Raw genomic sequence first — 16582 nt, forward strand, 5'->3', positions numbered from 1 at the left:
CTTGATATTGGGGTATTTTGGGTCTCATGTATACAGGACATCAAAAGTTGATTTCACAGTTTTCTCATACTTCAGTTTTTCTCTTAGAAATTTTTTTTTATGTTTTAATGCAATTTTATTGAGATATAATCACATAACATACAGTCATTCCAAGTGTACAGTCAGTTAACAGTATTGTCATATAGTTGTACATTGAGTGTACACCACAAAGTTTGAACAATTTCATTATCCAAAAAATAAAGATTAAAATAAAAAGGAACATCCCAAACATCCCATTCCCTTCCTCCCCTCCAGTGTTCATTTAATTTTTTTCAGCCAATTTATTTTTGACAAGTCTGGAAAGTCCACTCAATTGGGAAAGAATAATCTCTTCAACATATGGTACTAGGATAACTGGATATTCATACGCAAAAAAAAAAAAAAAAAAAAAAAAGAGGACTCCTCTCTCACACCATACACAAAAATTAACTCAAGATGGGTCGAAGACCTAAATATAAAATCCAGGACTATCAAACTCCAGAAAAAAACTATAGGGAAACATCTTCAGGTTCTTGTGTTAGATAGTGGTTTCGTAGACTTTACACTTAAACCATCAGCACCTAAAGAAAAAAATTGTTAAATGGGACCTTATCAAAATTAAAAACTTTTATGGATCAAAGGGTTTAACATGAAAGTGAAAAAAGAATCTACTCAGTGGAAGAAAATATTTGGAAACTACATATCCTCTAAGGGTTTAATATCCAGGATATATGAAGAAATCCTACAACTCAACAATAAAAAGATAAGCAACTCAATTAAAAAATGAGCAAAACACTTGAATAGATATTTCTCCAAAGGGGATACACAAATGACCAAAAACCACACGAAAAGATTCTCAATATCATTAGCTAATAGGTACATGCAAATCAGAACCACAGTGAGATACCATCTCACATTGAAGAGAATGGCTACTAGTTAAAAACAAGAAAAGTATAAGTGTTGGGGAGGATGTGGAGAAATAGGAACACTCAATTATTGCTGGTGGAAATGTAAAATGATGCAGCTGCTGTGGAAGACAGTTCGACAGTTCCTAAGAAAGCTAGGTATAGAATTACCATGTGACCCAGCAGGGACCTGAACAGATATTTGTGCACTGATGTTCATAATGGCATCATTCACATTGCCAAAAAATGGCAGCAATCCAAGTGTCCATCAACTGTTGAATGGATATACAAAATGTGGTATATACATATAATGGAACACTACTCAGCATTAAAAAAGAATAAAGCTCTGATGCATGCAAGAACATGGATGAACCTTGAAGATGTCAGGTTGTATGAAATAAGCCAGTCACAAAAGTACAAGTACTTTATGGTCTCACTGATACAAAATAATTAGAATAAGCAAACTCATAGAATCAGAATCTAGAATATAGGTTACCAGGGGCTAGGTTGGAGGTAGGGAATGGAGAGTTAATGTTTAAATTGTACAGAGTTTCTCTTTGGGTCTATTGTAAAATTTTGATAATAGGTGGTGGTAATGGTAACACAAAGTTGCAAATATAATTAATCATACTGAATTGTATATGTAAAAGGGAATTTTAGGCCATGTGTATGCTATTTGAATAAAAATTAAAAGAAAAAATCATCTAGGACCACGTTAACTACAGGGCAATAAAATTACAGTTTAACAAAAAAACAAAAAGGATGGTTTAAAATCTATGCCCATGGAAATAAGGACAGTGGAGCACTGCACTTTTGATCTGGTTAAGGAGAAATCAGTTAAAATGGAAATTACAAACCATTGCAAAATGAAAAGCATTAAGACCTATATGTATCAAAACCAGTGGGGTGTAGCCAAACTAGTATTCAGAGGAAAATGCATGGCCTTAAATGAATTTATTAGAAATCAAAATTGAAAACAAAGAAACTAAGCTTTCAAGAGTCTCGGTGAAAGCACACAAAATAAGCTCAAATGATAGTAAAAGAAAGTAATTAATAAAGTCAGTAATCAATGAAAGAAAATACAAAAAATAGAGTTGAGCAATACACAAAAAACAACTTCTTTGCAGTGACCAACAAATTAGACAAATGTTCTTTCTGATAAAAAGAGAGGGGAGACATAAATAATGATAGGAATAAGCTTCAGCTCCAGATTAAAATTTTTAACAAATAAATTTTCAAAACAGAAACAATTATTTGGTAGGCATTCATAAATTACCAAAATTGTGTAAGAAAAGGTATAGGAGTGGTATGGTCCAATAGCCATAGAAGAACGTGGAAGGGTAGTCAAAGATCTACCTTTAAAATTTGTTGCAGGCAGCCTCTAAAATGGCCCATAATAACACCTACTGGTATTCACACCCTTGTGTAATCTCCTCCCTTTGATGGTGGCTGGACTAGCAACTCACTTCTAGCCAATAGACTGCATTAAAAGTGATGGGATATTACTTTCAAGGTTAGGTTACAAAACAGTCACTCCTGTTTTGCTACATGACTCTCTCCCTTAGTGAAGCCAGGTTGTGAGCTGCCCTGGGGAGAGTTCCATCTGCCAAGGAACTGAGGGGAACTCTGGCCAACAGCCCATGAAGAACTGAAGTCTTGAGTCAGACAACCCACAGGAAATTGCATCTTGCCAACAGCCTCGTGAATGAGGTTGGAAATGTATCCTCCCTCTAGATAGCCCTAAGATGACTGAAATCCCAGCCAACACCCTGATTGCAGCCTGTGAGAGATCCATGCTTAGTTTCTTGATCTACAGAAATTATGAGTTAATAAATGTTTGTTGTTTTACACCATTAATTTGTTACACAGCAATATATAACTAATACAAAAGTAAGTCCCAGGCCCAGATGATTTTCTATATTATGTTAACACTTCCTGAGCATAGAAAAAGATGGATGGCTCTTCACCTTCATTTTGGAAGTTAGCCGAACTCTGATATCAAAGGTGGACAGGAAGAGGATATATGAAGAAGATGATAAGTGAATCACTTTACAAACACCCAAGAAAAAGTCATAAACAAACATTTAACAAGTGAAATCTAACAACATGGTAATTGAATATTAAATTGTAACCATGTAGAAATTACTTCCAAGAAAGTAATACTTAAAAAAAAATATATATATTTAGTACTTATTATGTACTAAATTTAGGCTCTATCGTAGGTACTTTACATGTATTTAGTGGTTTAACCTGCATAATAACCTAATCATGTAGCACCTATTGTTTAAACCCAATTATATATTTGATGAGACTGAAGGGGAGAAGTTACACAAGTCTCAGCATTACCCTGATGATAAAACCAGAACATTACAAGAAAGGAAAACTAAAAATGAATATCTCTTATGAATATAGATGCTAAAATTCTCAACAAAATATTAGCAAATGGAATCCAACAATATATTACTGAACCTTTCTCCATATCTCTCCTTTCTTTGTTTCTCTGTCGGTAGGGCTCCTTTTAGTATCTGAAGTAGGGCAGGTCTTTTATTAGCAAAATCTCTCAGCATTTGTCTGTCTGTGAAAAATTTAAGCTTTCCCTCAAATTTGAAGTAGAGTTTTGCTGGATAAAGAATTCTTGATTGGAAATTTTTCTCTCTCAATTTTAGATATGTCATGCCACTGCCTTCTCACCTCCATGGTGGCCGCTGAGTAGTACTACTTAGTCTTATGTTGTTTCCTTTGTATGTGGTGAATTGCTTTTCTCTTGCTGCTTTCAGAACTTGTTCCTTCTCTTCCGTATTTGACAGTGTGATCAGAATGTCTCAGAGTGGGTTTATTTGGATTTATGCTATTTGGAGTTTGCTGGGCATTTATGCTTTGTGTATTTATATTGTGTAGAAGGTTTGGGAAGTTTCCCCAACAATTTCTTTAAATACTCTTTCTAGACCTTTACCCTTCTCTTCCCTTTCTGGAATACCAGTGAGTCTTATATTTGGACATTTTATTTTATCTGTCACATCCCTGAGGTCCATTTCAATTTTTTCGATTTTTTCCCTTATTCTTTCTTTTGTTCTTTCATTTTCTGTTTTGTCCTCCTCCAGGTCACTGATTCGTTGTTCAGCTTCCTCTGGTCTTGTACTATGAGTATCCAGAATCTTTTTAATTTGGTCAACAGTTTCTTTTATTTCCATAAAATCATCTGTTTTTTTATTTAGTCTTGCAATTTCTTCTTTATGCTCTTCTGGGGTCTTCTTCGTGTCCTTTATATCCTGTGCCATGCTCTTGTTGTTTGTCTTTAGTTCTTTGATTAATTGCTGCAAGTACTTCATCTCCTCTGATCTTTTGATTTGGGTGTTTGGGTTTGGGTTATCTGTATTGTTTGTTTTTTTCATATGCTTTAAAATTTTCTGATGTTTTTGGCCTCTTGGCATTTGTTTAACTTGATAGGGTTCTTTTAAGACATGTAGGCTAATTCAAAGACTTATCTCTAATTTGTCAGATCTTCAGCTTGGTGGCATACTCTTTAACCAGCAGGTGGCATCCGTGAGCCACCTATTCCCCTCAAGCCAGTTCTCCCCAACTTTGTCTTTGTGGTGTGTGGGGGTCTGGTTCTTGTGGGGTTCCAATTGGTGTACCAAGTTTGGGTGTGTTGTTGGTGCTGTCCGCCCTGAATGTGGAGTGTGTGTCTGAGCGGTTAGGGAGGGAGGCAGTTTTAATAATCAAACCTCCCAGGTGTTCTGGAGATTTAAGGCTGTTGCAAGTCTAAACATTCATTTCAGTCTTGCCACAGATTGTCTCTGGCGCTGACTCACAAGTCCTTGGTATTGGTGTATGGTCCCTGGGATTTCCCAGTGGGTCCCTCTTCCAAGCTGTGTCCTCCTAGGGCCTCTGCAGAGGGAACGCTGTACTACATAATAGGTGAGCACTGTCCCCCAAGGGAAGTTCTGGGCTGCCGGCCTTGTAGGTGCGTTCCCAGCCTGCTGTAAGGATAGCTGTATGGGGTGTGTTAATTTCCCCCTTTTCGCAGAGCTCCGCATACCTAGCTCTGGGACAATTAGCTGTGAGTACGCGAAAGGCTATTGTCCATGCCCAATATTGTGGCATGTGTGTGTTGCTGGAAACACTTCTGTCATACTGGTTTTTTTGGCGTGGCTCTGGGCTGTGGCACCGGTGCTGAGCAGGAGCGTTTCCAGCCCACTGGGAAGATGGCTGTAAGGGGCATGGTTATTTTCCCCTTTTGGCTCCCCTCTGCCTTCCTCTTTCTGAGACAATTAGCAGTGGGTGTGCAAAAGGCTATCGTCCACGCCAGATGTTGAGACGTGGCACAGCCCGTTCCTGTCGTGCTTCACTGTGCGGTTCTGACTGCCGTATCCGCAACCGTTTTTGGGTTTTTTTACAAAAGAACTAGTCCGACTCCAAATGCCAACCTATGGTTTCCCCACATCACAGTGTGGCTACTCAGCAGGCTTATTCACTTGTTTCAGAAAGTAGACTCCCGGTTTCACCAAGTGCCCGGTCCCTGTGGATTTAGCAGACCTTGTCCAGCTGGTGCATCGCTGGAACTAGTGTTCTGGGTGACTTGCTGGCTTTTATCTAGTATGTTTCACGAAGGTGTTTTTTTACCCTGTCTCTCTTAGCCACCATCTTCTGGAAGTCCTCTAGAAAATTTTTATTGTAGTTGTTAAAAACGAAAATTCTTAACATTTTCATGGATACAAATTACTTTTCATGTTTCGTATCAACTAAAGAATAATATACAAAAGTTTTTCGTCTAGAAACACTGACTTAAAATTAAAGTCAATATGAAAACAATATTGGAACCTTATGTAAAATATTTATTTATACCATATATTTATGGTTCGTTTAGATTGACCCAGTCAGAATTAGATAAATTAACATATGAGGAAATACAATTTTGCTATTTATGTCAAATGCTAAATCTTGCCAGTTTATAAACTATTTTTATATCTTCTAGTTTACTTTTTGTACAAAGCACCTGTCAGATTGCCTGTAAACCTGTTTAATTTTTTTAAGGGTGTTTTATAAAAGTGGTCTTTAAAAAATATGTATGTATGATCAGCTTTATGGTCTAGGCAAGCTAATTGATCTTTTTTTTAAAATTCAGTTTTATTGAGATGTATTCACATACCATGCAGTCATCCGTGGTGTACAATCTGTTGTTCATAGTACCATTATATAGTTGTGCATTCATTACCACAATCCATTTTTGAACATTTTCATTACCACACACCAAAAAGAATAAGAATTAAAGTTAAAGTAAAAAAGAACACCCAGAACATCCCATTCCCCCCGTCGCTCCCTATTATTCATTTACTTTTTGTCCTCATTTTTCTATTCGTCTGTCCATACACTGTATAAAGGTTGTGGGAGCCACAGAATTTTCACACTCACACAGTCACCCAGTATAAGCTATATAGTTAAACCGTCGTCTTCAAGAATCAAAGCTACAGGGTTGCAGTTCAACAGTTTTAGGTATTTCCCTTCAGCTATTACAATACACTAAAAACTAAAAAAGGGTAACTATATAATGCATAAGAATAACCTCCAGAATCACCTCTTGACTCTCTTTGAGATCTCTCAGCCACTGAAACTTTATTTTGTTTCATTTGTCTTCCCCCTTTGGGTCCAAGAAGGCTTTCTCAATCCTACGACACCAGGGTCAAGCTCATCACCGGAGTCATATCCCCTGTTGCCAGGGAGACCCACACCCCTGGGAGTCATGTCCTACATAGTGGGGAGGGCAATGAATTTATCTGCAGAGTTGGCTTAGAGGCCACATCTGAGCAACAAAAGAGGTTCTCTGGGGGTGACTCTTAGGCACCATTTTAAGTAGGCTTAGCCTCTCCTTTGCAGCAACAAATGTCATAAGGGCCAGTCCCAATGTTGAGCGGTCGGCTTTCCAAATTGCTAGTTCCTAATGCTTGTGAGAATATCATCAATTCCCCAGGTGGGGAAATTTAATATTACCATGTTTTCCCCCAGTCCCTCAAGGGGGCTTTGCAAATACATTCTTATTCTTTGCCTAAATTACTCTGGGATGTATTGGGGCTCCACAACTAGCCTGTACAAACCAACCAGATTTCACTCCCTGTTGAATGTTCCATGTAATTATGTTGTTTGAATAAACTGACAAGTTAAATCATATAGTATGTTACAAACAATATAGATTTTTGCACCTAATAAATGTCTCTTCCTTTGGTCTCACTAAGAAGTTGAAGTTTTAAAAATGCCGTCAGTATCATCCTTTACCCTTTAATCTGATTTACCTTAGTCCTAACCAAGTCTATTTAGTTCATATCTGTAATTGAAGTCTTTTTTTTAAATATTCATTTTATTGAGACATACATACCACACAGTCATACAAAACAAATTGTACATTCGATTGTTCACAGCACCATTAGAGAGTTATACATTCATCACCAAAATCAGTCCCTGACACCTTCATTACCACACACACAAAAATAACAAGAATAATAATTAAAGTGAAAAAGAGCAATTAAAGTAAAAAAGAACACTGGGTGCCTTTGCCTGTTTGTTTGTTTGCTTCCTTCCCCTATTTTTCTACTCATCCATCCATAAACTAGACAAAGGGGAGTGTGGTCCTTATGGCTTTCCCAATCCGATTGTCACCCCCTCATAAGCTACATTTTTATACAATTGTCTTTGAGATTCATGGGTTCTGGGTGTTGTAGTTTGATAGTTTCAGGTATCTACTATCAGCTACGCCAGTTCGTTAGAATCTAAAAGGGGTTGTCTATATTGTGCATAAGAGTGCCCACCAGAGTGACCTCTCAGCTCCTTTTGGACTCTCTCTGCCACTGTAACTTATTTCATTTCCTTTCACATCCCCGTTCTGGTCAAGAAGATGTTCTCCATCCCATGATGCTGGGTCTACATTCCTCCCTGGGAGTCATATTCCACGTTGCCAGGGAGATTCATTCCCCTGGGTGTCAGATCCCACGTAGGGGGGAGGGCAGTGATTTCACCTTTCATGTTGGCTTAGCTAGAGAGAGAGGGCCACATCTGAGCAACAAAGAGGCATTTGGGAGGAGGATCTTAGGCACAATTATAGGGAGGCTTATCCTCTCCTTTGCAGCAACAGCCTTCCCAGGGGCAAGTCCTGTGGTAGAGGGCTCAACCCATCAAACCACCATTCCCCAAGTCTCTGGGCATGTTAGCTACCAACGAGGTGGGGCAGGCCAATACCCGTGCATTCTCCACCAGCTCCTCAAGGGGGCTCTGCATATTTTTTCCTTGTGTTTTTTTTTTTTAAACTTTTTGTTTCTAAATCAACTATGAAAAATAAAAAAAATTAAAAAAAAAATTAAAAAAAAACATGCAATAATAGAACATTTCAAAGAGACCATAACAAGGGAGTAAGAAAAAGACAACTAACCTACGATAACTGCTTTACTTCCAACATGTTCCTACTCTACCCCAAGAAAGTAACCTAATATAGCAACATTTCTGTGAACTTGTTCCTGCTATACCCATCAGAAATTAACAGACCATAGTCATTCCTGAGCATTCCCAGAACGTTAAATTTACCCATGATAGCTTATCGGTTCTTATTGGATTATTGTTCCCCCTTCCTTTATTACTCTCTGTCGCTAGTTCCACTACATTCTACATTATAAACCATTTGTTTTACATTTTTCAAAGTTCACATTAGTAGTAGCATATATTTCTCTTTTTGTGCCTGGCTTATTTCGCTCAGCATTATGTCTTCAAGGTTCATCCATGTTGTCATATGTTTCATGACATTGTGCCTTCTTACTGCCACATAGTATTCCATTGTGTGTATATACCACATTTTATTTATCCACTTCTCTGTTGAAGGACATTTGGGTTGTTTCCATCTCTTGGCAATTGTATGCTGGCATAATGCTGCTATGAACATACATGGCATGCAGATATCTGTTCGTGTCACTGCTTTCCGGTCTTCCGGGTATATACCGAGAAGTGCAATAGCTGGATGGAAGTGTAACTCTATATCTAGTTTTCTAAGGAACTGCCAGACTGACTTCCAATTGGCTGAACCATTATACAGTCCCACCAACAATGAATAAGAGTTCTAATTTCTCCACATCCCCTCCAGCATTTGTAGTTTCCTGTTTGTTTAATGGCAGCCATTCTAATAAGTGTGAGATGGTATCTCATTGTCGTCTTAATTTGCATCTCTCTAACAGCTAGTGAAGCTGAACATTTTTTCATGTGTTTCTTGGCCATTTGTATTTCCTCTTCAGAGAACCGCATTCATATCTTTTGCCCATTTTATAATTGGGCTGTTTGTATTATCGTCATTGAGTTGTAGGATTTCTTTATATATGCAAGATATCAGTCTTTTGTCAGATACATGGTTTCCAAAAGTTTTTTCCCATTGAGTTGGCTGCCTCTTTACTTTTTTGACAAATTCCTTTGAGGTACAGAAACTTCTAAGGTTGAGGAGTTCCCATTTATCTATTTTTTCTTTTGTTGCTTGTGCTTTGAGTGTAACGTCTAGGAAATGGCCGCCTAATACAAGGTCTTGAAGATGTTTTCCTACATTATCGTCTAGGAGTTTTATGGTACTTTCTTTTTTATTGAGCTCTTTCGTCCATTTTGAGTTAATTTTTGTTTAGGGTGTGAGGTAGAGGTCCTCTTTCATTCTTTTGGATATGGATATCCAACTCTTCCAGCCCCATTTGTTGAAAAGACCATTATGACCCAGTTCAGTGACTTTGGGGGCCTTATCAAAGATCAGTCGGCCATAGATCTGGGAGTCTATCTCCGAATTCTCAATTCGATTCCATTGATCTATATGTCTATCTTTGTGCCAGTACCATGCTGTTTTTTTTTTTTTTTTTTTTTAACATTAAAAAAGATCCTTTGTTTTAATTGTTTCAAATGCTTTGGACAATTGCTTAGATAATTATGCCATAAAACAGATGTTAGTGTGAAACTTGATGTTTTAAACATTTTTATCAGTTGGTGTATAACATTCAAAGTAAATTTACATTTTTGTTTTTAAAGGAGCATTATGCTCAAAAGATAATAAAAGTTCAGTTTATCTTGATGGTGTTGTAAGGAATGATTTAAGATTCACCTTGCTCTAGTAGCAGATATAAAAATGATTCTGATGGTTTTCCTGATCTCAAACACAATACAAAATACAGTGTGCATAATTAATATTGTCAAGTGATATGAAGAGATTAGATCACTTCTTTGCTGACTGTTTTGGTGATGGCTATTTCTAGAACCCACCAGGGAACCAGAGATTTTTGGGATCTTGATGGTTCTGTGAATTTGAAAGTGCTGGGTTTGTGGTCACAATTCCTGTCAATCTGTGAATTCTGAAATTAGGGATGTAAAACAATTGCAAATACATGAAATACTAATGCATTCAGAAGCCGAAAAGGAAACAAAACAAAATAAAACAAAAATCTGGATTATTCACTATCCTAAAGTATTGGTATCCTAAGAGTTCCAGTTTTTTATTAGTGTAGTGTATCTGACAGGGGATGCTACTCTTTAAAGGCAATCATACTCTTTTAATAGAGGGTAGGTGGTAATTTTAGTTTTCAATTTAGATTGGGTTATTGTATTTACTTTAATAATCATCTTCCTCCAATTATAGTATATGCCTTTTTTATCAGGCTGAAAAAAATGCCATGAAGTTATTACTAAATTATTTTCTTTTAGGGTGTTTGCATTTTATCTCCTGTTGCCATTGCAGTCTCCTCAGGTGTTTAGCTACCTTTCTGAACTCAGAGTCACATAAAATCAAGGCTGGAAGGTATCTTACCAGTGATTGATTTAGAACAGCAATGGCCACTAGAACTTTCTACGATGATAGACATGGTCAATATCTATGCTGTCCAATACAGTAGTCACTAGCTACACGTGCCTACTGAGAACTTGTAACGTGGTTAATGTGACTGAGGAACTGAATTTTCTATTTTATTTAATTTGAATAAATTTGAGTTTAAAATTAAATAGCCACAAATGCCTATGGCTACCATATTGGCCAGCACAGTTCTGGCTTAACCTCCTTCCATCTCCCTCCATTTACAATGACCTGAGACCCATAAAAGAAGTGTCTTATCCAAAGTTACAGATCCCTAACACTCTATTATCCCCCTTTCCAGCAGCTCCTGATAGTCAGTTAACTACTTTTTCTTCCATTTTAATGTTTTCCTCAGTCTGCTATCTTTTCTGATGGCTTCCTTTTTTTTTTTTCTTTTAAATCATTGGTCAAACAAAATTATCACACCCCCATTTGATAAAAAAAGGGATAAATATTTAGACTGTTATATAAGTAATGATGACAAACAAATCATTGGCATTGTTTTAGTTCTTAATTTCAAAAGCAGTTTTCATCTATTTTAATTCATCCTCACAACATACCTGCTATGTCTCTAATTTCATCTGCACTTTACAGAAGGGGAAAAGAAGGCAGAGAAAAAATTTTAATGTCTCTCTTAAAGTCATACACTGAGTGGTCAGGTTAAAAGGGGCTAGAGCAAAGAGAGATGGGATTTACTGTGTTTCAACTAGGAAACATTGACATCTTGGGCTGCAAGTGAACAGTATTGTCAGTGGACAAGGCTTTCTAAAATGGTAATTCTTAATTTCTCCCCCAAACTGAACTAATTTAGAAATAGAGAGAAATTTTACTCAGGTAGATTCTTGGATGCCAGGGAAGATTTAATAAAGATTTAAGCTTTGCCTACATTCAGGAAACTTACAAGATCTCTAAGGTAGATTGTCTGCTAACTGATTAGGCCTGAATATCTAAAGAACTTTTCATTCTTTCACCATATTAATAGTGCTTGTTTGCCGTATGAACTCTTTGATGTCGAATAAGGGCTGAACTTACGCGGAAGGGTCTCCCACACTCATCACATTCATAGGGTTTCTCACCTGTGTGGATTCTCTGATGCTGAATAAGACCTGTGCGTCCACTGAAATCTTTCCCACATTCTTTACATTTATAGGGTTTCATTCCAGTGTGTACTCTGTGATGTCCAATAAGATGTGAGCGTTGATTGAAGGCTTTTCCGCATTCATCACATTTATAGGGCTTCTCTCCAGTGTGAATTCTCCTGTGTTTACTAAGGTCTGAGCTTTGACTGAAACTTTTTCCACATTCATCACATTTATACCGTCTTCTTTCTCTCTGTTGCCACTCTAACCTGCCCTCACTTTCAATAGCAACTCTGGATTCAGGATGCTGAGGAACCTCTTTGTTAAATCTAATGTTTATCTCCTCAAGGAATTCCATGTCTTTGGGCATATCCTCCTTCTGGTTCAACTCTTCTTTCTTAGTCTTGGTTTTATCACCATTCCTTTGGGACTCCCTAGATTCCTGCTCCAGCTGGGTCTTCTTGGGATGGAGCTGGTCAGTCAGTGACTCATGTGGCTTTTCCAAGGGGACCAACTTGTCCAACAGTATATCCTGTCTTTCTGAATTGGCTGGGACCTGCTTTCGGGGTTCATCAAGCTCTCTCTCCAGATCCTCCAGCACAGTCACCGCCTCCTCTCCAGTCTCTGGATGGTGTGCTTGCACCCATGCTTGCAGGTCCCTGGGAAGAATGCTCAGGAACTGTTCTAGCACCAGCAGGTCTAAAATTTGCTCCTTGGTATAATACTCTGGCCTCAGCCATTGGCGGCAAAGCTCCCAGAGCTGGGTAAGAGCTTCACGGGGTCCAGGTGCATCCTGATAGCAGAGCTTCCTGAAGCGCTGCCTGAAGAGGTCTCTCCTGTGAGGACTGTACTTTTGTGAAACGGAGTAATGGTCCTCTACCTTTATCATCAGAAGTCCATTCTGTTCCTCAGGTTCCAGGGCTGTGGCCATTCCGGGCTTTGTTGTTGAGGAGATTAATCCTCTATCTGGAACTCACTAGCACGAAGAGGAACAGGTGCAACAGCTGGGGTCAGCTGGGCGCCCCGAACAAAAAAAAGCACCATGCTGTTTTGATAACTGTGGCTTTATAATAAGCTTCAAAGTCAGGGAGTGTAAGTCCTCCCACTTTGTTTTCCTTTTTTAGAGTGTCTTTAGCAATTCGAGGCATCTTCCCTTTCCAAATAAATTTGATAACTAGCTTTTCCAAGTCTGCAAAGTAGGTTGTTGGAATTTTGATTGGGATTGCATTGAATCTGTAGATGAGTTTGGGTAGAATTGACATCTTAATTACATTTAGCCTTCCTATCCATGAACATGGAATATTCTTCCATCTTTTAAGGTCCCCTTCTATTTCTTTTAGTAGGGTTATGTAGTTTTCTTTGTATAGGTCTTTTACATCTTTGGTTAAGTTTATTCCTGGGTACTTGATTTTTTTAGTTGCTATTGAAAATGGTATCTTTTTCTTGAGTGTCTCTTCAGTGTGTTCATTTCTAGCATATAGAAACATTACTGACTTTTGTGCATTAATCTTGTATCCCGCTACTTTGCTAAATTTGTTTCTTAGCTCTAGTAGCTGTATCATTGATTTCTCAGGGTTTTCTAGATATAAGATCATATCATCTGCAAACAATGACAGTTTTACTTCTGCCTCTCCAATTTGGATGCCTTTTATTTCTTTGTCTTGCCGGATTGCCCTGGCTAGCACTTCCAGCACAATGTTGAATAACAGTGGTGATAGCGGGCATCCTTGTCTTGTTCCTGATCTTAGAGGGAAGGCTTTCAGTCTCTCACCATTGAGTACTATGCTGGCTGTGGGTTTTTCATACATGCTCTTTATCATCTTGAGGAAGTTTCCTTCAATTCCTACCTTTTGAAGTGTTTTTATCAAAAAGGGATGTTGGATTTTGTCGAATACTTTTTCAGCATCTATTGAGATGATCATTTGATTTTTCCCTTTTGATTTGTTAATGTGTTGTAATAAATTGATTGATTTTCTTATGTTGAACCATCCTTGCATGCTTGGAATGAATCTCACTTGGTCATGGTGTATGATTTTTTTAATGTGCCTTTGGGTTCGATTGCAAGTATTTTCTGGAGGATTTGTGCATCTATATTCATTAGGGAGATTGGCTGGTAGTTTTCCTTTTTTGTAGTATCTTTGCCTGGTTTTGGTATTCGATTGATGTTAGCTTCATAAAACGAGTTAGGTAGTGTTCCATTTTCTTCAATGTTTTGAAAGAGTTTGAGTAAGATTGGTGTCAGTTCTTTCTGGAAAGTTTGGTAGAATTCCCCTGTGAAGCCATCTGGCCCTGGGCATTTATTTGTGGGAAGCTTTTTGATGAGTGTTTGGATCTCTTTGCTTGTGATGGGTTGGTTGAGGTCTTCTATTTCTTCTCTGGTCAGTCTAGGTTGTTCATATGTTTCCAGGAAATTGTCCATTTCCTGTACATTATCCAGTTTGTTGGCATACAGTTGTTCATAGTATCCTCTTACAATTTTTTAGAATATCTTTGGGCTCTTCAGTAATGTCACCTTTCTCAGTCATCATTTTGTTTATCTGGGTCTTCTCTCTTTTTGATGTTGTCAGTCTAGCTAGGGTCTTGTCAATCTTGTTGATCTTCTCAAAGAACCAATTTTTGGTGTTATTTATCCTCTCTATTGTTTTTTTGTTCTCTATGTCATTTATTTCTGCTTTAATCCTTGTTATTTCTTCTACTTCTTTTAGGATTGGTTTGCTGTTCATTTTCTAGCTTCTTCAGTTGATCCATTAGTTCTTTGATTTTGGCTCTTTCTTCCTTTTTAATATATGCATTTAGTGCTATAAATTTCCCCCTCAGTACCGCTTTTGCTGCATCCCATAGGTTTTGGTATGTTGTGTTCTCATTTTCATTCGTCTCTATATATTTAGCAATTTCTCTTGCTATTTCTTCTTTAACCCACTGATTGTTTAGGAGTGTGTTGTTTAACCTCTAGGTATTTGTGAATTTTCTAAGTCTCTGATGGTTATTGACTTTTAGTTGTATTCCATTGTGGTCAGAGAATGTGCTTTGAATAATTTCAATCTTTTTAAATTTATTGAGGCTTGTTTTATGTCCCAGCATATGATCTATTCTGGAGAAAGTTCCGTGAGCACTAGAGAAGAATGTGTATCCTGGTGATTTGGGATATACTTTTCTATATATGTCTATTAAATCCAATTCATTCATCAGATTGTTTAGGTTTTCAGTTTCCTTATTGGTCTTCTGTCTGGTTCATCTATCTATAGGAGAGAGTGATGTGTTGAAGTCTCCCACAATTATTGTGGAAACATCAATTGCTTCCTTTAGTTTTGCCAGTGTTTCTCTCATGTAATTTTTGGCACCTTGATTGGGTGCATAGACATTTACGATTGTTATTTCTTCTTGTTGAATTGCCCCTTTTATTAGTATGTAGTGGCCTTCTTTGTCTCTCAAAACATCCCTGCATTTAAAGTCTGTTTTATCTGAGATTAATATTGCTACACGTGCTTTCTTTTGGCTGTGGCTTCCATGGAATATTTTTTTCTATCCTTTCACTTTCAATTTCTTTGTGTCCCTGTGTCTACGATGAGTCTCTTGTATGCAACATATTGATGGTTCATTTTTTTGATCCATTCTGCGAATCTGTATCTTTTAATTGGGGAGTTTAATCCACTTAACATTCAACGTTATAACCGTGAAAACATTTCTTGAATCAACCATCTTAACCTTTGATTTATGTTTGTCATATGTATTTTTCTCTCTTGTCTATTAATATCCTTTAATGTACCCACACCAAATCTATTTAGTACTGAACCTTTCTCCATGTCTCTCTCTCCTTTCTTTGTTTCTCTGTCTGTAGGGCTCCCTTTAGTATCTGAAGTAGGGCAGGTCTCTTGTTAGCAAATTCTCTCAGCATTTGTTTGTCTGTGAAAAATTTAAGCTCTCCCTCAGATTTGAAGGAGAGCTTTGCTGGATAAAGTATTCTTGGTTGAAAACTTTCCTCACTCAGAATTTTAAATATGTCCTGCCAGTGTCTTCTCACCTCCATGGTGGCTGCTGAGTAGTCACTACTTAGTCTTATGCTGTTTCCTTTGTATGTGGTGAATTGCTTTCTTCTTGCTGCTTTCAGAACTTGCCCCTGCTCTTCCGTATTTGACAGTGGGATCAGAATATGTCTCGGAGTGGGTTTATTTGGATTTATTCTATTTGGAGTTCACTTGGCATTTATGATTTGTGTATTTATGGTGTTTAAAGAATTTGGGAAGTTTTTCCCAACAGTTTCTTTGAATACTCTTCATAGACCTTTACTCTTTTCTTCCCTTTCTGGAACACCAATGAGTCTTATATTGGGACGTTTTATATCATCTATCACATCCCCTGAGGTCCGTTTTGATTTTTTCGATTTTTTTCCCCATTCTTTCTTTTGTGCTTTCATTTTCAGTTCTGTCATCTTCCAGGTCACTGATTTGTTGTTCAACTTCCTCTAGTCTTGTACTGTGAGTGTCGAGAATCTTTTTAATTTGGTCAACAGTTTCTTTAATTTCCATAAGATCATTTGTTTTTTTATTTAGTCTTTCAATGTCTTTTTTATGCCCTTCTAGGGTCTTCTTGATGTCCTTTATATCCTGTGCCATGCTCTTCTTCATGTCCTTTATATCCCGTGCCATGGTCTCATCGTTCATCTTTAGTGCTTTGATTAGTTGTTCTAGGTACTGTGTCTCCTGTGATCTTTTGATTTGGGTGCTTGGGCTTGG

General features: G+C 37.6%; 2 protein-coding genes across 4 annotated transcripts in view; one reads left to right on the top strand and one right to left on the bottom strand.

Annotated features, from left to right (window-relative positions):
* RAB3GAP1 (RAB3 GTPase activating protein catalytic subunit 1) overlaps window positions 1-16582 on the top strand; it is a 169333-nt gene that overhangs the window by 82897 nt on the left and 69854 nt on the right. The window lies entirely within an intron of this gene.
* Window positions 10056-12860, bottom strand: LOC119544816 (zinc finger and SCAN domain-containing protein 16-like). The gene is made up of 2 exons (XM_037850362.1): window positions 11847-12860; window positions 10056-10276 (listed from the first exon to the last, which is right to left on the bottom strand). Exons 1-2 carry the CDS (start codon window positions 12778-12780, stop codon window positions 10263-10265), a joined length of 948 nt encoding a protein of 315 aa, XP_037706290.1. The 5' UTR covers window positions 12781-12860; the 3' UTR covers window positions 10056-10262.

This window comes from Choloepus didactylus, chromosome 9 (genome assembly GCF_015220235.1).
Source record: "Choloepus didactylus isolate mChoDid1 chromosome 9, mChoDid1.pri, whole genome shotgun sequence".
Classification (NCBI taxonomy): domain Eukaryota; kingdom Metazoa; phylum Chordata; class Mammalia; order Pilosa; family Megalonychidae; genus Choloepus; species Choloepus didactylus.